Source organism: Syngnathus acus, chromosome 23, assembly GCF_901709675.1.
Source record: "Syngnathus acus chromosome 23, fSynAcu1.2, whole genome shotgun sequence".
In the NCBI taxonomy this organism is placed as follows: domain Eukaryota; kingdom Metazoa; phylum Chordata; class Actinopteri; order Syngnathiformes; family Syngnathidae; genus Syngnathus; species Syngnathus acus.
This window is the reverse complement of record NC_051107.1, coordinates 6,432,026-6,451,842: the sequence shown is the minus strand read 5'-3', so window position 1 is coordinate 6,451,842 and position 19,817 is coordinate 6,432,026. Positions and strand designations below refer to the sequence as shown.

The following is a 19,817-nucleotide window of genomic DNA, read 5'->3' as shown; positions in this document are numbered from 1 at the left end:
CACATCAATATTGTGCCACCACCCATACATATACATTAGTGTCGATTTCAGGAAGAAAAGGTCCCAAGAAAAAATGTGAACTTACATACATTTGGTCCATACAGTATCATAAAAGATTGTACAACTTCTTTTTATAACATTTGGAAACATATTATCAAGTGTAAAGCTTATCAATATAACACAAGACGTGATGACGGCAGACGGGTGATTAACAGCGAGGTAGCTAACAAGCTAGCAGGTGTGGCTAATGCTAAAGATGCTAGTTGTCTTAGCAACAACAAGCTAACTGGTACTCTGGTTGTAGTCAACGTACAAACACAACAAGCAATAGTCAGGTTACTCACAACCAAATTTGTATACGTCTGTTTTGGAGAGATTTTAGACGCTTCCGGTTGATTTGTCAACGAACGAAGGGAACCGTGCACTTGAGCTTGCCGCGAAAACCACCGCAGTCTGACGTCAAGCGACGAGGCATCCGGAAGTGGAGGAATGAGCGCGGCAAAACTGACCAGAGATAGTTGGAAACTCCAAATGATCGGTAAGTGCGTCACTCTGTGCTGTTTCTGGCCCCTGGAAAGACGTCTCACTCTGCTTGAAAGTCGAAAAACAGAAAATAAATGAAAAAATAATGACGTCTACCTCATCCATTAATGATGAAACTGCAACCAATCATGTGAAACACTCTCTCACACATAAAACCCCTTTCACACAAATTGCTCTCACACATTTCTGAAACTCTCTTTCACGCAAACAATTGACACGATTGAAAGCCTTTGGGAATGTTAGCCTTTATTGGTGCCAATCAGAGCGTTAGCAACAACTTAAGCAGGATGGCGAGCGGGGGCCAAGCCCACGCGGTCGTTCCCTCTATCGAAGATGCTGTAGAACTTGGTGAGGAAGACGTCTCCAAGGATCCACAGCGGGCCCTGAGGCGAAACGATGTCAATGGCCTGGAAGCCGCTCAGGCACAGCTCTCTGTCCTCCAGCATCTCCTGACGGCGGCAAAGGAGGATAAGAGTGACGGGGCCGAAGCGCTTGGTCGCTCCCTCCCCGGGACCTTCCTCACCTTCCTGACGTAGTCTTCCGCCGTCAGCGTGAACTCCTTTCCGCCCAAAACGAACGTCACGTGAGGCAAGCTCGACAACCTGGTGCAGTCGATGAAGAACTGACAAGCGGGCGCAAAAACATAAACGGTCGGGTGAGCTGAAATGAGGTCACAGATGGCTGGATCGAGAAATCACATCCACACCGGCAGAAGTACACGCAAACACACTGACAGCCGCACCGACCTCGCCGATGCTGGTGGGCGTGGCCCCGATGAGCTGCTGCAGAGTGAGGATTTGATTGGTGGGGCCGGCGATGAGGGAGGTGCCCGTGTCCACGATGGCCTCGCAGCCGCGAGGACACAATGACTTCAAGCCTTGGACAGAAACACTGAAACACACACACGCGCACAGCAAGCTCTCGTAACGAACCACGAGGAAGTCGTTAGTGAGAGAGCGTCACACCCGTCCATAAGAATCTGCCAGTATGCTTTGGTGGTGACGGGAAGCCACGTGATTGGTCCGTCGTACAAAGCCTCGTCCGTGCCGCCCAGCAGGAGTTGGCCGTCCACGTCTCGAGAGCTACCCGACTGCCTGCGGGACGCCAGTGACCGTTTCCGTCAGTTGTCAACGCCCGTCCGCAGAATTAAGACAGAATTTGACCTGGTGAGGTAGAAGGAAAAGACGGGCTGGTCCATGTTGTTATGCGTCATCATGTTGTCGAAGACGGGGTTCCCCATGATTTCGGCCAACCGGGGGTAGGCCATCCCCAGCACGCCATCGAAGCGCGCCACCACGAAAGTGGAGCCCGGCTCGTACACCGACTCGCCGAACTCCTGGCTCGGCACGCTTATCTCGCCCATCTGTGCAGAAACACGCACACACGGGCGGGACATTTCTCTCTCGGTCCGCGAGACGGCGGGAGAGGACCGGCGTCAACCTTGAGCGTGTCTCTGGCCATGACCCCGAGCAGATGACCCGATCCGTAATGGATGCCGAAGCTTCGGCCATCGTGGCTGTACGAAGAAGACTCGAACGCTCGGAAACGTTTGTGCACCGCTGCAAACGCAGGTTACTGACCTCTTATCATCTCACACGGTCAAAGCGCTCTGACACTTCAGAGATACACACGCGGGTCAAGCTGTGACATGTGTGCGTGTGTTACCACAGGCCTGGCTGACGCAGTACGACGACGGCACCCAGAGGTCCGCTGAGCCGGTGTCAAAAACCACAGAGAAGTTCTGTTCGGGAGACCCGAGGCTGATTTGACCAAAGTACTGAGCCTGATTGGAAACAAAAATAAAAGAAATCGCATCAGCTTGCACAATTCAGAATGACATCATCATTCATAGACAATGTTTGTCCTTAATATGGAAATGCTCATTTGCTGAAACTTTTGATCACAGATTGCACCAGCTCGCTCTTACATCCATGAAGTTGTAGAGCTTCTGGCTGGTGCGTCCCAGGCGCAGCGAAGGCGTCCCGGCGGGGTAGCAATGGGCGTAGCGCCGACTGAAGGCGTCGGGATGGTGCTCGCGCAGGAAGTCCCGCAGCACGCCGTCGGCGCGCAGCTGCGAGCGAATGGAGCGCCCCCGTTGTAGAGGAACCCTGCCCGATGTTGGAACGGAGGTCCTTCATACCCGGCGAGATGTCATAGTCATGTTTTGTTACCTTAAGAGAGCCAGACCAGTGGAGGCGCCCAGGAGGAAAAGCAGCAGCACCTTCAGGGCGTCCATCGTGTCCGCGGCGGCGTCCGCTGCACAATGGTCAGCGACAGACGTGCGCCAGCTTATCAGCCAACGTTGGAGGGGGTCCCGATCAATACGCGCGAGCGTTTGTGTTGACTCGCTGACATTTGGGATTGTTTCAGCGGGAAAAGAACAACATTTCTGCTGCCTTTTATAAAAGCAGTCATTCGGGAAATGAAAAATTTGAATAATGACGCTGATCGCGACTTGATGTAACCTTGGTTTTTATTTGCGTCAACAAAACCAAAGAAAACCATTCAAAAAGATGCGTTGCGGATCAATGGCTAACACGAGCAGTAGCAGCTAATGCTAGCCTGCCAAAAAGTGCTCCCACTACAGAAGAAGGATTTTTTTTTTTTTTTGAAGTACACCGATAAATAAAGATGGCGGTCTTCATCTAACACGGATGGTGGTCGGGAACTCTCTTCCTGCAATCAAACAAGACGGACGTGGCGTCAGCGAGTCCATTTAGGCATCCGTCCGGTGTCCACTTATGCGCGTGACTGACCTGGGCGCCGCTTTGATGATGTTGTCCACCCTCAGGATCATCTCGGCCGCCTCGGAGGCGCTCAGCAGCACCTGACGCTTCACCTGGAAGGACTCGGTCACGCCCAGAGCCGCCATGTCGCCCACTGTGCCCTCCCACATGTCTACGGGCAAACCAAAAGTGCTCAGTCGGGGAACTTCCTCCATCTTAAGCGCTCTGGTGCGTCCACTCACTCAAACCAAAGGTGGTCTTGTTGTCCTGGTGCGCCGCGCGCAGTTGGGCCACCAGGTCGGCGCTGTCGTAGCCGGCATTGTCTGCGATGATGGTGGGCAGCTGAGAAGGAAAGCATTCAATAAATCAATCACCTTTCCATTCATCGATTTAGCGAGCCTTTTGGAGTTTTTTTTACCATCCTCAAAGCCTTGGCAAAGGACTCCATGGCGACCGCTTCCTTGCCCGGCGTCTTGTTGGCCAAATCGCTCACCACCTTGGCCATCAGCATCTCGGAGCAGCCTCAACACACAATAGCGCAACGGCATTCATTCTTTTTTCTTTTTTTATGCCAGGGAGGACTTTTTTTTTTTTACCTCCTCCGTAGACGGTGCGCGGCTCCTTGACGGTCTGCGCCAGCACGCACAGGGCGTCGTGCAGCGAGCGTTCGGCCTCGTCCAGAATCTGCTGAGTGGCTCCTCGCAGCACGATGGTGCACGCTTCACCTGCACCGTCACAACTCTGCTTTAGTCGGTGGAATTGACGGATTTCCTATTGCACTAGTGCATTCAATTATGAAAAAAAACAACAACTGGCATGCGGGGGGAAAAAGGGCTTTTCATGTGCATACCCATGGCGACGCCCGAGAAGTGGATGAGCATGTCCTCGCCGATCATCACCTCCTCGATGAGTTTGCAGTGGCCCAGCCGCACCAGCTCGGGATGCTCGAACGTCGACGTGATCTCGCCGCCTACGGCGCACGCGCACTTTTCAAGATCGGGCTCAAGCGATGATATCGCAGCGAGGTCACGTACCAGTGACGAGGGCCAGGCGCTCCACGCCGGCAAAGTCGGCGTGCTCGATGGCCATGACGCCGGCCTGAGCGAAGAGCTGCTCGGGGTAGTTGTAGATCAGCTGCCTGCCGAGTCAACGCACACATGACATTTCTGTATATGGTCAACCCGTGATGTCCAAATTTGTATTTTCCCCACAAAAAACAAACAAACAGGAGTAGCGAGGATGGCTCGCTGAGTGACCTGTTGATGAAGCAATTGATCCCGTGCTTGAGGATGCGCTCCACCTTCTCCTTCATCTTCTCCTTCTCGGCCAGCTCGATCTCAGCCACCTTGGCCGTGGAGTCCACGCGGACCCTCGAGCCAAAGATCTGCAGGGACGAGAATCGGCCAGGTCATCTCGGCCCTTTCTCTTCATCCTCTTTAACGCTGGCCGTCCGTCCGTCCGTCCGTCACCCACCTTGATCTTGTCCGTATCCATGCCCGTGTTGGCGATGAGGATGTTGGCGTTTTCCAGCCTCTTGGGTTGGTTCACGCCGATCTTTTTGTCCAGCAGGAAGCCTGAACAAACAAAGCGGTGTCAGTATCAGCTTTGCCGCCTTCGGGTGCGCTCGTTCACCTTCGTCCAGGTAGGAATCGGTGAGGCTGCCGCCGAGCTTCTTGATGACGTGGATGGCCTCCAGGTTGCCGGAGCCCTTCAGCCTCAAGACGGCGTCTACGGCCAGCTGGGCAAAGTGATCCTTGTGGTGGGTCAGCAGCTTGGAGGACAGCGTGGTGCGCGCAATGTTCAGGAGGTCCTCTTGGAAACGGGCTGTGTCGTTGCTACGGAAATACAAAAAAACAAAGCAATATTTGGAGATGAGATATGCTGAATAGCCACACCCGGTAATAATTTCAAGAGCCAATCGGAGCAGAGCACCTGTGGTCCACGGCCGCCTCCCTCAAGGCATCTCTGGCTACCTGCGTGGCCTTCCTCCACCCAGAGATTATCGTCTGCGGGTGGATCTTCTTGGCGATCAGAAGCTCCGCCTCCTGTCAGTCAAAGAGGAAGTGCGTTACGCCGGTGTAGGAAGTGTACATCCGGCTCTCGGTGTATTGAAATTCTGTATTCCACCTTATGCACAATAAAATGTGGCCTCTGAGACTAAAACTGGACAGGTTCTTACCCGGAGAAGCTCAGCCGCCAGAACGGTGACAGACGTGGTCCCGTCGCCGACTTCATCGTCTTGAACCTTTGACATGTCTGCGTACGTACACATAAACAAAAGGTCCATAACCTCCCCGTAGATGTGCACACTTGAGACCCTCGCCATGTGTTTTAACTCACCAACCAGAACTTTGGCGGCAGGGTTGTCAACGCCGATGGCCTTGAGGATGGTGGCGCCGTCATTGGTCACAGTCACCGAGCCGCTTTTGCCGCCGCCCAGCAGGATCTTGTCCTGAAAACCATAATGCACATGAGCTGAGTTTATGTTCCATTCGCTCATCAATGGCATTTAGCATGACATGAAGAAAACCAAATGAACTCACCATGCCTTTGGGTCCCAGGGTGCTTTTCACCAGATCTCCAATGGCAATGGCCCCCACAAATGACGACTGCAGGGACAAGTACAAATCGTTATGAGCTTAACATTGACCGTTTCCCCCCCAATTTAGAGATAAAGCACAAATACACGCACCAGACGCGCAGTTTCGGCTTTCTCTTCATCAGCTCCTTGTTTGAAGATGTTAACCGGGGCCATCGAAAGGGAAGCCTGCGGAAAAAACATCACGCAAATTCACAACAATGATTGCTTGCAAGATAGAGATAAACAAAGATTGATTGCAAAACAATATAATCTAAAAAGAAAATACAAAACATTAAAAAGCCAATAAATCCGAGCACCCCTGAACTTCGCACCCAAGGGACGCCCAAGAGAAGCTTCGAGAAAAGATAATTAAGATGACAAAACGTTCCTGCCAACGAACATCCAAGAAGAAAATCTTACAAGCAGTACATGATGCAACGCAGTATTTCACCAGTTTCTTCACATCTTACCCATATTTGACCTCATATCCCTTAATGAGGCTCCGACTGACAGCCACAAAGGCAAAACGACTAGCTTTAGCCGAGGCGGCTAAAGAGCTATGAAAGCTAAACAAAATGCACAAAAAACACTTCATCTTATGCCAATGAATAACAAAGTGAACGGACATTGAAATGTAAAAATGTAATCACGGCGAAGAGCTACCAGTAGTTAGCATCATCTTAGTCACTAGCGTACTGATACGCCCATGTGCTCGCCGGTTAGCATCACCAGCTAACGGGGAGCTAACAGAGGCAAGGCGCGGGTGCGATGTCATCTTCCAAAGGTGCCCCTCAGTATGCTTGACTTTAACGGAAATTCTGCTTTCGGTTCTATTGGTCTTTTTAAAGTTAAAAAAAGAGAATAAAAAAATCGAAACTCACCATGATGTCTGCGTTTTAGGGTGGACAGAGGAAAAGGGATGAACGACTTCTTCGTCTTTTCCTCCACTGCAGATTAGACAGTGCGCTGCGTTTTGCTGCCCTCTACTGGACACTAAGTGGAATAATTCAATCTTCCAAAAACGACTCATTAAATAACCGCCAAGTCGATTCATTTACTAACAAAAAAGAATTATAACGAAATAAACAAGTTGACATGTACGTTTAACAATCGTTGATTTATTTTGTTATATAACCAATGAAAAAATGGGGGGTTGTCAATTTTTATTTATTCCGTAAAAAGAGAATTATCCGAAAAAACAAAAAAGATGATTCAAAAACAGAAGAATACCCCCAAAAGTAAAATAATAACCATAAAAATGAAATAGGAGAAGGAACTTGGGGTCACATTCCTCCCCACCGACCTCCTCCGGGGAACAGACATCCTGGCCGTGGATGACGTGGGTGCCCTCGTCATCTCGTGACTATTTCGGGAGGATGTGCGTGTGCGTGTGTGCGCGCGCACGCCTTGGAGAAACACGTCCACTCGCAAGTAGCACCGGGCAGGCTGGCACCACCTGTTGTTGGCCTTTTTATTTTTTCCCACTCCAGCAGAGGACGACTGACCGCGCATTAGTCGGAACCGACCCGGCTAGGCCCACTCCAGCATGCCGCCGCGCTGGTCTAAAACTTTTCATGTCCAAAGTGTCCGATGGCGAGAGAGGACGCCGTGAGATGCGTGCGTCTTTTTCTCTACACGCTCAACGTGCTCTTCTGGGTAAGAAATGCAACTTGGTTGGACCCGGTTCGGACTCATTTACGTGACTCATGAAGATGTAGTTCATCGACGATCATGTCTGCATTAATTTGTGTGTGTGTGTGTGTGTCTAGCTGTTGTTGTTGTTGTTGCGCGTGTGTCATGTCTGTGTGTGTCTGTACGTGTTGCGTATGCGTGTTGTGGTGAGTGTGCAGAAAGGTCATAGGCAGGATTGTTATGTTGTGTGAGTGTGACATGTTTGACATTCTCAAATGATATTTCTGTAGCAGAACCTGATCCATGTGTGAACGCGCGCTTGTGCTTACAGCTGATGTCTGCGTGCATTCTGGGTGTGGCGGCGTGGATTCGAGAGTCCCTAAACGCCGTCTTGACTCTGACCGCTCACACCAGGTCAGTATGCATGTACACAAAAGAACCCAACAACCATCCATATGTGTGTGTGTGTGTGTGTGCACGCACAGGCTGGAGGAGGCGGCGGCGGTGACGTTGGCCCCCGTCGTCCATCCCGTCCTGGTGGCGGTGTGCTGCTTGCTGCTGATGGTGGCCATGTTGGGCGTGTGCGGCACGCTGCGCTGTGACCTCATGATGCTGTCCTGGGTAAGGCGGCTGGCTTCCCATCGGCTGAGACCGATTGACATGCACACGCACACTGACTGGGTTTGTGTTGCAGTACTTTGGAAGTCTGCTGGTCATCTTGTGTGTGGAATTGGCCAGCGCTCTGTGGACCTATGAGCAGGTGTCTCACGCACACACAAACAGTGTGGCATTTGTGTATGTGCGTGTTTTATTATCAGCAGAGGGGTGACACGCCTACCTAACAGTGTGTGTGTGTGTTTGTGTTGTCACCTGCTGTATTCAGCCCCCTGTGCAGCGCTCTGACATGATCAGTCTAAAGTTCCGCATGTCCAACTTCGGCCTTGGCCAGCATCAGTGGCTAACACACACCTGGAACGTCTTTCAGACAGAGGTTGGTTACCTCACACACACACACACACACACATCACACACACACGTTTGTGTGCGCGTGCAGTTTGAGTGCTGCGGGGTGATCTACTTCACGGATTGGCTGGAGATGACGGAGAGGGAGTGGCCTCCCGACTCGTGCTGCTCCAATCAGTATCCGGGATGCGCTCGCCGCGCCCACCAGCACGACCTGAGCGATCTCCACCAAGAGGTGAGAGGCCGTCGGCGAGCGCCTCGACAACGACGACGATGTGGTTTCTCACCTCCAGGGTTGCGGGCCGAAGCTGTTGTCGTTCATCCGCTCGAGCGCGCCGCTGCGAATACTGCGCTTCCTGGGCGTGGCCTTGGGCGTGGCCCAGATCCTGGCCATGGCGCTCACCCTCACGCTGCTCTGGACACTTCACTACGGACGCAAGGGGCCCAAAGAACGGGGAGGCTGGCCGGTGCCGCCGCCCACAAGAGGCGTCCAGGCCCTCGCTCACGGCCGGCCCGCCGAGCGCCACTTGCAAAGCGTCTCCTAGCATTGTGGCAAACTGTTGAAGTATCGAATGTGTGTGTGTGTGAGAAATGCTCTGTGTTTATTTCCCATTGTACAGGAATGTTCCCAGAGGTTAAAGGTCACAAAGGAAGCGAGTCGAGAGGAAACCAACAGGAGGAGCTTTAATAATAGTCGAGACTGGCGTATTCTCGCCGAGACAAAGGAGGGCATTTCTTTCTTTCTATTCAATGCAATTTATTACAACACCGCACACGCTGTCAATCATCTCTTGCCCCGCCCGCATGCACAAGAATAAGAAGAGAAAAATCACAAGCATCATTAAGACGTACATGTGATCAACACGAATGATAAGAAGTGAGATTCTCGGGACACAAGGAAGCTTCACTTTGCATATTGACCCGAAAATAAGCATCATAGGCAGAAGATCATGCATCGGAAGGCGTGTGGAGCATTTCTTCCACGTCCTTCATATCCACTTTGCTCTCTTTGTACAACATTTGTGTGTGTAGGCAATATGAAGGATGTTGAATAAACACTTAAATAGTTTTCCACAAACGTGTCATGCGAATAAATCAACAAATCCTATCAATAAAGTGTTTTAAAACGTCAATCAACCTGAGGAGTTCCTATCCTGAATGAGGCTAGCAGCAAGCTTAGCATGTCAAAAAAGCACCTGAACAACGGAGCATACCTGGAACATTACACCACCAACGGGAATTTTCTCCCCCGTCGTCCGGCTTGCGTCAGAGCTCCGAAACATTGTCGGAGGTGTGCCGAAGGTCGCCTCGGGTGCCGGACGACTGTGCGTCAGCGAAGGCGGCCGCCGGGCCTTTGTAGTTTAGCGGGACGGCTTCCTCCAAGATGGCGTTCAAGCTGGAGCGACTGCGGAGACAAGTCGAATGACGGACATTCATCTGGAGATGATGGAAACGCTCAAAAGGCTTTTACGTCAGCGCTCGTTGCGAAGCTGGAGCGGCGTCCGACTCGCGCTGGTCCCAGTGGCTCCGTTTGGTCCGGACGCAGCAGGAAGTTAAAGCTGGCGGCGAGGTAGACGAGAAAGAGGACGAGCGAGACCGGGCCCGCTTCAACAAGGCCTCCTCGGAGCAGCTCCACTCCACCGAAGCTTGCTCCACAAATTGCAAGCTCTGATCCAAAATCAAAATGTTCACATCAAACGTAGCGAGTCGGAAAGTCTTTGTCGGCGAGCTCACCGTGGTTTTCTCAAGGCAGTGCAGCAAGTGGTGATGATGCGCCGCCATGTTGGCGCCGGCGTTGGCTTTGTCCAGCAGCGCCCGGCCTGCCTCCTTGGACGCCTTGGCACACACGCAAAGTCACATGACCGCCTTTTGAGCTCATCATTGCACTTTTGAGGCAAAACTGGAAGCGTGCAAAAAGGTCACACGGTAGCGGAAGGAAGGAAGGCAGGAGGGGAAAAAAGATGACGTGCGAGAGGTCTACTTGTGCACGTTTTACAAGTGGAAGAAGAAATTTTTCTTCGTTAGTGGGTCACGTGACAGAGGAAACGCGTGACGGAAGGGCCAGTCAGCAGCACCCGGCACGCGTAGTGCCTCACCTCGGCGTCAGCCAGCAGTTTGTAGCGCATGTAGGCGCTGGCGCCTTGGCTCTTTCCCGCTTGAATTCTAGCCAGCTGACTTTTCTGTTTGTCAACACATGCATGTATGCAATCGTTGTTTTTTTCTTTAATGACAGAATTACTGTTGTTTTTATCAATAAGACTGATTTTTCCAAGTATTATTTCTGTATATGTCAAATGGTTGTTGCGGTGTAGCAGCTGGTCACCTTCTGCGCGCGCCTCTTCTCAGCTCGCTGGCTCTGGTGGTAGATGCGGCTGAAGTTGGACACGATGACCGGCACGGGAAGGGCGATGACCAGCACGCCGCTCAGCGAACAGATGGAGCCCACGATCTTGCCCATGATGGTTTTCGGAACCATGTCGCCGTACCTGAGGAACAGGTCGCAATTTATCAGCTTACTCAACCAATTTCAACCACTTTACGAAAAGAAAAAAAAAAAAAGAAAAAGTGAGATGCTTGCATTTCTGCTTGTATCCACACGAGGGAGCCAAAGCTCTGGCGTGGTTCCGCTGTATAATATAATATATATAAATAAGAATGAGCGTAATAAAAATGAAACCAACATATGTATCCACATCAATGTAAAAATATGAATAATATGTTACACACATAATGCAAAATCAATACTCATCAGTAGAGACTTGTGACTCAACATCATTTGTGCAATAAAGCTCAAGTCGTTACTGTTCAATTATCATTTGACGTTAAGCCGAGTAAAACGATGCATGCAACTTAGTTCAACCTCTGGAAAAAAGTTGCCTGAGGCCGAGTTGCGTTCACGTGCACGCTTGGAAAACAATTCTAGCGGAAACGGGCACTTTCCCATATACTGCTAGCAGGCCGACGGCGCCGACGGCCATGCTTGACCGTCACCCGCGACGACAGTCATGTGACGTTACACGAGCACGTGCGCGCAGTGATGTAACGCGTGTGCGCTCACATGGTGCGGCCAGGTGACGGACATCACCTGGACGCACGTGACATCGGCACACCCTACCCACAAGCCATGGAAACAAAGGTCCCGAAGCAACCCCTCTTCATGTCGCAGCGCGGGTCATGTGACTAAATAATATATGCGCGTGGACACCTATCTGCAGGTGTTTTGCTGAAACATGATCCACGCGTACACACAAACACACACGTGTACACGCAAGTCGGAGCGGGCTGACGAAAAGCAATGAGATGAGGTGGCCTCTTGTTGCCGTAACCATGACAACACGCCACCATGAGCCCGTTGAGACCTCAATGTCAATACGGAGCATTTAACGAGTTTATCGGCGGCACGTTCTCAAGTGTCCGACCGAGCGCAACGTTTTCACGGAGCGTGCGCGGGTCCCATCACCTACCCGAGCGTGGTCATGGTGACGATGGTGTACCAGAAGGCGGCGGGGATGGAGGTGAAGGCCGAGCCCTTGGAGCTCTTCTCTGCGTAGAACATGACGGTGGCGAAGATGATGATGGCCATGGTGAGCGAGAAGAGCAGGAAGCCCAGCTCGGAGGCGCAACTCTGCAGCGTGTAGCCCAGGATGCGGAGACCGGCCGAGTGGCGCGAGAACTTGAAGATCCGGAAGACGCGGAAGACTCGAAGCGTGACAAAGGCGCCGCTGACGTCTTCGTTCTCGGGCATGACCAGGCCGATGTAGTACGGCATGATGGCCACCACGTCGATGAGCGACATGACGCTCTTGACAAACTTGAAGCGGCTGGGCGCCGCCACCAGGCGCAGGACGTACTCCAGCGTGAAGATCAGCACGCAGGCCGTGTCCATGCAGAAGAAGGCCAAGGCGTAGCGCTCGCCGCACGACGTGGACCTGGCCGATCCCAGTCTCGCCCCGCACGGGACCGTCTCCAGAACGTTGGCGAGGACCGACACGGCGATGAAGAACCCCGTGACGTAGTAGAATACCAGCGCCATGGTGGACGTGTGCGGGTTCTCAAAGGCTCGCCACAGGGACTCTCGCCAGTTCAAATCCGCCGGCGCGGGCTCGTTGCTCGGATCCGTCTCCTCGTCGTCCTGGAGCCGCTCCTGGTTCTCCTTCCGCCGGTCCTTGTAGTCCTCGTAGCAGCAGTCCCCGATCACTTCGGGCACGATACCGAAGAAGGTGAGCTCCTCGTCGAAGGCGGCGATGCACTCGTGACGCGGGAAGTGCAGCTTCCCCGTCTGGTAGAAGTTCAGGATGTGGCGGAACAAGTCCGGATCGCGGTCAAAGAAGAACTCGTCGCTCTCCTGCCGGAAGAAGAAGTCCTTCTCGGAGCTTCCCAGAAGCGTGTCCGGGTAGCGCTCCAGAGTATCCCGCCACGTCTGGAATCGACTTCCGCTCACGTTGAGGATGAGGACGTTGTCTTTGCCGCGCCGTCCTTCCGGCGGAAGCGCCGGCATGGGCGCGTTGGCCACGGGCATCCAAGCCACCGCCGCCGCACGAGCCAGCGGCAGCCAGGCCCCCGCCGCCATGCTGACACCCTCCAGCCAAATTGGACGGCCGAGCTTTCACGCCGTGGACGCCGACGCGCTCAGCAAAGACGGCCACCGTGGAGAGGTCCGGCAGCATCTGGCTTGTTCTCGCTCAGGTGATGGATGCTCTGCTCCCCCCTCGCTGGACCTCCCCCAAGGCATGTCATTCCTCCCTCTGGAGCGTCCCCTTTGTGTGTGCGGAACATGTTCGTCAACTTTTGTGTGTGTGCACTCATCTGTTTGAAAGCAGGAGGTGCCACTCTATCGCCCACACAAACACACACACACACGTATGCACAAAACCACATAACACACAAAGCATAAGCAGAAGAAACACATCCAACAAATACCACAAGTACATCAACAACAAACACAAATCACACAAAACCAAGAAATATACACACGCAACGTTACGCAATTGTTTGGATACACACAAGTGTGTCGAACCAGGATCCAAGACTTTTGGCCCACAAAATAAATGAACTCAACTTGTGTTGTTTTGACTTAACACTCAATGTCAACATTTTTTTTCTTCCGCTGCAGAGATGATAGATGCTCCCCCTTCCTCACTCGCATCCTCCCTACATGTCCTCACCCCCTCCCCTCCCCTCTTCATTGAATTCTGCTTTATTCCATTTCTATTTTTAGTCACACACAATGGCCTCACAACTCCAAAGAAAAGAAAAGCAAGCGCAAACAAACATTGAGACCACAACAATGGTATAAAGGACTTGAAGAGAACTATCTGAGGAGACTTGGACCAGGGGAACCTGGGACCATCAGAGCAGAAGGTCTCTGACAAGAAGAGGACTGGACCCAGTACGACAATAAGAGGTCAGAACCGAGGGACTCGGACTCGAGGAGGAGGATTTCCAGAGATAATATCGCCACGTGAGGAAATCTTTTTTTGCTCGGGCTTAGATGGGAGGGTGATGAAGAGAAGAAAGCGGCAGAAATGTCTTCTGTTTGACAAATGTGGTGGCTTAAATGAGGAAGATCTAATCTTAGAACTGGAGACATTCATCAAGTCACCCTGCACACCGACCGCTCTACTATGCTGCCCACTACTGGAGGGGACGAAAATAGCTCAAATCAAGTCTCTGCTGCCACCTATTGGCCAAACGCCGTGGTACGGAGGTATTAAACAAATGCAAGTAATAAAACAACACACCGAGCCACTAAATGTGTTTTGAGCTGTTTTGGGCTTCTAGCGCGATTATCGTGGATACACAAAAGGCGGAGTGCATTTAATCTGATCTGATGTCATACCCGTTATGCGTTACATTGGCTGCCGTCTGTCGATGACGCTACCTTAATTTTTCCACGAAGAAGTCGCATGTTGAACCTCGTGAAGCGGGAAGTGACATCTCGCAAAAATGGACTGGTAAGAAGATTTGAGCGTTTTTTTAAACCTCACGCAGCTTACACTTCTTTTGAGACCGCGTTAGCTGTTTGGACAGAGCCTTCGTCTGCATTTTCAACAATCCGTTCGCGTGAGTCAAGTTAGTTGAGAGCGTTAGCAGGGGGCTAACGATGCTAACGCCGCCCCCCCCCCGGCGGAGATGCTAGCCGGCTAATGTTGTGATCACAACACTGGTCACTTTAGCTGTGAACAGCTTTAATACATCCGAGTTCAAAATGATGTGGACGAGCGCAACGGAGTCCTTCAATGGTTTCGACCGGTTTGTGTATTTGTTCCTATTTAGGGGTCAAAGTGAGCTGCTGTCTCCGGTGGTCCGAGAAGACGTGGTGACAGTCGCTGGGCGTCGAATGAAGAAGGTGGCATGTATCCTGCAAACAAGTGTTTGTGTGTGTTGCTTCAATGTGACGCTGATGGTGGTTGAATTCTTTTGGATTTCTTGTCACTGCCTTGATTGTTGCATTCCTGAGCGCTGATTTCAGTCCCCTCACCCGGCACCAGTCATGTTGGCGCTTCCATGGTAACGCCGGCGCGCTCCACCTTGAAGAACACGCCTGCCTCACTTTTCAGACAAGCTGGTATGGCAGAGTCAAAATTGCTGTGGGAATAATGAGGAATTTACTGCGATCGAGAAATTAGATCGAGTTGGGGGCAAAATTGCCTTACTTGACTCGTCTTCCTCCAGTAACTCCCAGGGTTTCCGATGTTTCCGCCATATGGGCTCACGCGGGCCAAACTCCTCACTCCGCACACACGCGGAGAACCACACTCGGCAGTCTGGTGAGAAAACACAACGGGCGGGAGTTCATCGAGAGGGCGAGCTTGACCGACAACTTTGATGCCGCGCGTAGAATTGGGACGACAGCGACTGGACTAACAGCTTGTACGCGTCGCCCGTGGCGGCTTTGGGGAACAGCAGCTTCTTCACGGAGGACATCGCCCAGCTCGGCTCGGCCCTGCTCAGGGACGACGACCCCGGAGAGGCCGGTGGGCGAAACAAACGCACTCCGTCCGTCATGTTGTGCTTTGGCATCTGATCCTTTGCTTCTTGCAGCGGCGGCCAGTCTGTTCCCTGATTTCCTGGCGTCCTTTTTGAAACGCTCCTCGTCTGGCGTATTTGAGCTGCTGGAGGATTACCAGAGCCTCTGCCAGGACAAGGTAGGCGATTTCGGGAGGGACATGCGACTCGATCTGAGCTTCTGTCGGGTGTTTCAGGTGGACGTGCTCCAGTCGGTGGTGCTGCGAGCGGGTCCGAGCAGCAAGACGGCGGGAGTGCGCTGGCTACTGCAGCAGGAGAGCCACACCTGGAGACTCATCTCCTCCCTGTACAGGTGGACATGCGCTTCCCTCCGGACGGCACCTCGCGTCCGATCGAGTGCATCTGACCGGCTCGTCCGCTCGCTCTCTTTTGGCAGGGATCGCGTCCAGTCGGCGCCGGAAGATGACATGGCGGTCGACGTGGCAGTGAGTGATCGACCTCTGCTGCGTGGAATTTAAGATTTCAAGAAATGTTCCTCCGCGAGGGCAATTTAGGAGCAATGCCTCATGTTGATTGTGCGTGCAGTTTCCCAACGAAAGTGAGAAAACGGCGGTGGAGCATCTCTTCCAGCGCGACGCCACCGTCCGTCAAAGTCAGGTAACAAATGCGCTCAGAGCCCGTGTTGCGCTTTTAGCGCTCGGCTCGGCTCGGCTCAGCGTGGCGCGCCTTCTCGCCCGCAGTTGGTCGTCGATTGGCTGGAGAGCATCGCCCAGGATCAGATGGCAGACTTTTCCGACAACATTGAATATTACTCCAAAAGCGTCTGCTGGTGAGTTTACTGTTCAACTCTTCCGGGGAAAAAAAAGAATCCAACGTTGTATCTAAAAGTCGAAGTGTGTGTGTGTGTGTGTGTGTGTGTGTGTGTGTGTGTGTGTGTGTGTCAGGGAGAACACGCTGCACTCACTGAAGCTGAGGCGCAAGAGCGGGAACGTCTTCACCGTCCCCCTGGTCACTGAGCTGGTGAGAGCCGTTTCCTTGACGATATCCTCGGCGACTGCCGCTGGCCACAGTCACGGTCTGCTTTCAGGACCCCGACGCCCCCCTCCGCCAGCAGCGACCCCTGGCAGACCTGGACCGGGAGGACGACGTCCGTCTGCTGAAGAACCTGTTCTCGCTCATTCGGGCCGGCATGACCGAGGAGGTAGCGGCGCGTTCTGCAACATTTCAGCCGTTCGTCCTTTTACCAGTGAGTCACATATGTAAATAATCTGATGGTGCTTGCGAATGTGCCGTGTTGTGTGCGTAGGCCCAGAGGCTGTGCACACGCTGCGGTCAGGCCTGGCGAGCAGCCACTCTGGAAGGCTGGAAGCTCTACCACGATCCCAACATCAACTCAGGTCCTCTTTCAAAAAATCGACGGTAGCCGCACGCCAATGGAGCTCACTTTGGGGGTGTTGGTCTGCAGGCAGTGCCGAGTTGCGCCCGGTGGAAGGGAACCCTCAAAGAGGCATCTGGAAGGCCTGCACCTGGAGGATGGCTGCGGAGGTACACGCACGTGCATGAAAATCGTCCTGAAACTTTTGTGCAAATGTGCTGCTGGTGTTTTTTGCAGGAGCAGCTAAACCGATATGAGCGAGCCATCTATGCCAGCCTGAGTGGAAATCTTAAACCAGTAAGATCTCCCATTTCATCAGTGCGCTGACATGCTAAGCTAAGACTGTGTGTGTGTGTTAGGTGCTGGCTGTGTGTGAATCGTGGGAGGACTGCGTGTGGGCGTACTTCAAGGTGATGGTGGACACACTGGTGGAGAAGCACCTGATCTCTTCAGGGATGGCCCACCAGGAAGTCGAGACGCTGCCACGGGAATACCTGGAAGCCAAGTAACGAACACACAAGCAAGTATTCATGTGATATCAAGCTAAGGGAGCCACCCACAGATGGCTTGTTTTCTCAGCTGGACGCTGGAAAAGGTGTTTGAGGAGCTCCAGGCATCGGAGTCAAAGGTAGAAGCCAAAACAAAAGTGAAATGTCCTCACCTCCCATGAGGGTCACATGCCTGACGCGTGTGTATGCGCAGAGGGTCTTGGAGGAGACGCAAGAGCACTACCATGTCATTCAGAAGTTCATCATCCTGGGAGACCTGGACGGTAAGCTTTGCTCCTCCTCGTCACCCGAGAGCCCTCGGAAGACCTCGTAAGCGCGTGACGTTTCTCTCAGGTCTTCTGGAGGAGTTCCGCGACTGGCTGACGGCCCCCAAGGCGCTCCCGTCGCACCTGCTGCGTTTCCTGACTCACCTGCTGCTCTTTTTCCGCTCCATGGGTTTGGCCCTGAAGGTAAACAAGCGCACGTGTTCATTAAAAGAAAGAAAACATCCAACTTTGCGTCTCCGTGTGGAAGGAGGACGCATGCGTGGAGGTGCTGAGGGCCTACGTGAACCTGCTGGTTGCGGACCGGCAGACAAACCTGGTGGCCAGCTACGTCAGTCAGCTGCCGGCCGACCTGGCCACCGCTCACTACGCCGCCTTCCTGGAGACCATCAGCCAGCCGGAGGTCCGGCCGCGCTGCTTGCAGCTCGCCGCCGAAGCCGGTGAGGGCGCGGACATCGCTTTGGACGGCGAGCTGACAAGCACGTGCCGAGCCCACTCGTTTTTGGTTTTTTTTTGCTCGCGTAGGTTTGGATGTGGCCGCTGTGACCAAACTGGTGGTGGAGACCGTGCGGGAGCGAGACGACGGCGAGTTCAGGCCTCACGGCCAGGTCCCGGAGACGGGAACCACAAAGGTTGGTTTGGGGGCGAAAAACCGCCAAGCGGCGGCATCCATTTTGATGCGGTGGCATCTTCTTCCAGGACGACGAAAAGAAGATCGACGTCATCGACTGGCTTCTGTTTGAGCCGGCCCACCGAGCCGAGGCTCTCAAGCAGTCCAACGCCATCATGAGGAGATTCCTGGGTAAAAACGGGCAAGCGCATAGCATCACGGCACGGCACGTCGCGTCACGTCACATCCCTCCACCCCTGCAGCTCTAGAGAAACATGACGCGGCCAAGGCGGTCTTCTCCAAAGTTCCCGAGGATTCCATGAGAGAAATCTACTGCCAGTGGTCGGGACTCGGCCAGACGTCGCCTCTGCCCGCCGAGGACGACAACGCCATCAGAGAGCATCTGTGCATCAGAGCCTACCTGGTCTCTATCTGCCATCCGGAATGTCTTCCTGTCTCCCTTCACACTCACGCGGAGGTTCAATATGTCGTTTGCAGGAAGCCCACGAAGCCTTCGCCGACTGGTTCGCTCACAGTAGCGCTGTCCCCCAGAAGCCCACACCTGCGCCCGAAGCCAAATTTACAGAGCGAGTGGCCAATGAGATGAGAGAGAAAGAGTACCAGGTATTTGTGGCGGCGAGCGTGGCCTCTTGCGCTTGCGACGCATCTCAAAAGCGCTTTTGCCGGCAGGCGGCGCTGTCGGCCTGGTCCGGCCGCCTGGACGTCACGGCCGAAGACGTGAAGGAGAGAATCTACAACGTGCTCCTGTTTGTTGACGGCGGTTGGATGGTGGACAACGCACAGGTCGGAAAAAGGCTCATTGGCCCGGCCAAACTTTGGTCAGGAAGGATTCTCCAGCGTGCGTTTTCCCGATTGTGTCGTTGTCAGGATTCGGAGCCGGATGCGGAACGCGGCCACCAAATGTCGGCACTGCGCTCGCTGTGTTTGCCTCGCCTCAGCTTCCTGCTGCTCAGCGTGCTACAGAGCTCCTCCAGACACCAGGAGGCGCTGCGGCTCGCCGACATCATCTCCTCCGACCAGCATCGCCTCTACCAGGTAGACGGGTCTGTTTTGCGTCTTGTTTTAGGCTCACGATGGCTTTGGCTTTCTTCAGGTGTTTTCCAAGGAGGAGCTGAGACGCTTCCTTTCAAAGTTGAGGGAGTCGTCCCTGGCGCTATTGGACCAGGGACTCGACCCGCTCGGATACGAGTTGCAGCCATGAGGGCCCCTGCGTTATGTGTGTTTGTTTATATTTTCTGAATAAAAAAAAAGTGTTTTCTGCGTGGCGTGGTTTGTTTGAAGCAGAGCAACTGGCACTAAAAGCTTCTTTGTTGAATAGGATGTGTAGAAATTAGTTAATAGATATGTTACAGCTCAATAGCTCTCAATAAAAACTATATCAATTGCTAAAACAATACAAATGATCATGACAAATGTCTTGGAGGTAGGGGGGGTCATTTTGTTCCTAATTGTATGGGAAAACGAATAGGTAAGAAAATAAACACAATTTAAGCTGCTCTCTTAGCTTGCTCAGTCAAGTGGAAAAAAAACTACACAATGGCATCGATAATTCTAGAAAAATCAATCGACAATTTTAAATTGGTGGTTACGTTTCACCCAGTAAATCAAAAATTATTACGACTTTT

General features: G+C 52.8%; 5 protein-coding genes and 2 long non-coding RNA genes across 10 annotated transcripts; 2 read left to right on the top strand and 5 right to left on the bottom strand.

Annotated features, from left to right (window-relative positions):
- Window positions 1-763: 763 nt before the first annotated feature.
- On the bottom strand, window positions 764-2,841 carry nots (nothepsin). The gene is made up of 9 exons (XM_037243756.1): window positions 2,715-2,841; window positions 2,471-2,651; window positions 2,209-2,326; window positions 1,984-2,102; window positions 1,707-1,906; window positions 1,509-1,637; window positions 1,290-1,434; window positions 1,067-1,165; window positions 764-992 (listed from the first exon to the last, which is right to left on the bottom strand). Exons 1-9 carry the CDS (start codon window positions 2,777-2,779, stop codon window positions 822-824), a joined length of 1,227 nt encoding a protein of 408 aa, XP_037099651.1. The 5' UTR covers window positions 2,780-2,841; the 3' UTR covers window positions 764-821.
- Window positions 2,842-2,998: 157 nt separating this feature from the next.
- On the bottom strand, window positions 2,999-6,853 carry cct2 (chaperonin containing TCP1, subunit 2 (beta)). Its single transcript, XM_037243746.1, has 16 exons — window positions 6,732-6,853; window positions 5,962-6,036; window positions 5,813-5,878; window positions 5,610-5,721; window positions 5,449-5,525; window positions 5,202-5,314; window positions 4,902-5,104; window positions 4,743-4,843; window positions 4,526-4,653; window positions 4,304-4,407; window positions 4,120-4,239; window positions 3,866-3,994; window positions 3,688-3,791; window positions 3,512-3,611; window positions 3,300-3,441; window positions 2,999-3,219 (listed from the first exon to the last, which is right to left on the bottom strand). The coding sequence occupies exons 1-16, from the start codon at window positions 6,732-6,734 to the stop codon at window positions 3,189-3,191; spliced, it is 1,608 nt and encodes a 535-aa protein (XP_037099641.1). The 5' UTR covers window positions 6,735-6,853; the 3' UTR covers window positions 2,999-3,188.
- A 365-nt stretch (window positions 6,854-7,218) lies between these two features.
- tspan12 (tetraspanin 12) lies at window positions 7,219-16,351 on the top strand. Of its 3 annotated transcripts, XM_037243758.1 has the most exons (8): window positions 7,219-7,506; window positions 7,773-7,896; window positions 7,968-8,103; window positions 8,177-8,242; window positions 8,366-8,473; window positions 8,537-8,680; window positions 8,739-9,031; window positions 16,308-16,351. In XM_037243758.1, the coding sequence occupies exons 1-7, from the start codon at window positions 7,227-7,229 to the stop codon at window positions 8,988-8,990; spliced, it is 1,110 nt and encodes a 369-aa protein (XP_037099653.1). In that variant the 5' UTR covers window positions 7,219-7,226; the 3' UTR covers window positions 8,991-9,031; window positions 16,308-16,351. The 3 variants fall into 3 exon arrangements, with proteins under 3 accessions (XP_037099653.1, XP_037099652.1, XP_037099655.1); XM_037243757.1 differs by lacking the exon at window positions 16,308-16,351 and having other exon boundaries at window positions 8,739-9,366; XM_037243760.1 differs by lacking the exon at window positions 16,308-16,351 and having other exon boundaries at window positions 7,223-7,506; window positions 7,814-7,896; window positions 8,739-9,366.
- Window positions 9,471-13,338, bottom strand: LOC119117465 (potassium voltage-gated channel subfamily D member 2-like). Of its 2 annotated transcripts, XM_037243743.1 has the most exons (5): window positions 11,910-13,338; window positions 10,769-10,931; window positions 10,180-10,281; window positions 9,917-10,113; window positions 9,471-9,850 (listed from the first exon to the last, which is right to left on the bottom strand). In XM_037243743.1, the coding sequence occupies exons 1-5, from the start codon at window positions 13,013-13,015 to the stop codon at window positions 9,712-9,714; spliced, it is 1,707 nt and encodes a 568-aa protein (XP_037099638.1). In that variant the 5' UTR covers window positions 13,016-13,338; the 3' UTR covers window positions 9,471-9,711. The 2 variants fall into 2 exon arrangements, with proteins under 2 accessions (XP_037099638.1, XP_037099639.1); XM_037243744.1 differs by lacking the exons at window positions 9,471-9,850; window positions 9,917-10,113 and having other exon boundaries at window positions 10,193-10,625.
- nup107 (nucleoporin 107) lies at window positions 14,167-19,457 on the top strand. The gene is made up of 27 exons (XM_037243742.1): window positions 14,167-14,399; window positions 14,722-14,801; window positions 14,918-15,013; window positions 15,121-15,215; window positions 15,287-15,422; window positions 15,490-15,593; window positions 15,651-15,766; window positions 15,851-15,899; window positions 16,000-16,071; window positions 16,155-16,243; window positions 16,359-16,434; window positions 16,502-16,615; window positions 16,721-16,811; window positions 16,880-16,959; window positions 17,027-17,086; window positions 17,149-17,294; window positions 17,369-17,417; window positions 17,492-17,561; window positions 17,632-17,747; window positions 17,812-18,001; window positions 18,087-18,193; window positions 18,261-18,363; window positions 18,435-18,595; window positions 18,670-18,795; window positions 18,862-18,975; window positions 19,060-19,227; window positions 19,286-19,457. Exons 1-27 carry the CDS (start codon window positions 14,392-14,394, stop codon window positions 19,391-19,393), a joined length of 2,724 nt encoding a protein of 907 aa, XP_037099637.1. The 5' UTR covers window positions 14,167-14,391; the 3' UTR covers window positions 19,394-19,457.
- On the bottom strand, window positions 15,107-16,469 carry LOC119117474. The gene is made up of 3 exons (XR_005096525.1): window positions 16,379-16,469; window positions 15,314-16,260; window positions 15,107-15,212 (listed from the first exon to the last, which is right to left on the bottom strand). It is a non-coding gene; the product is annotated as an uncharacterized LOC119117474 (long non-coding RNA).
- Window positions 16,806-17,632, bottom strand: LOC119117473. Its single transcript, XR_005096524.1, has 3 exons — window positions 17,522-17,632; window positions 17,194-17,283; window positions 16,806-16,951 (listed from the first exon to the last, which is right to left on the bottom strand). It is a non-coding gene; the product is annotated as an uncharacterized LOC119117473 (long non-coding RNA).
- Window positions 19,458-19,817: the final 360 nt, after the last annotated feature.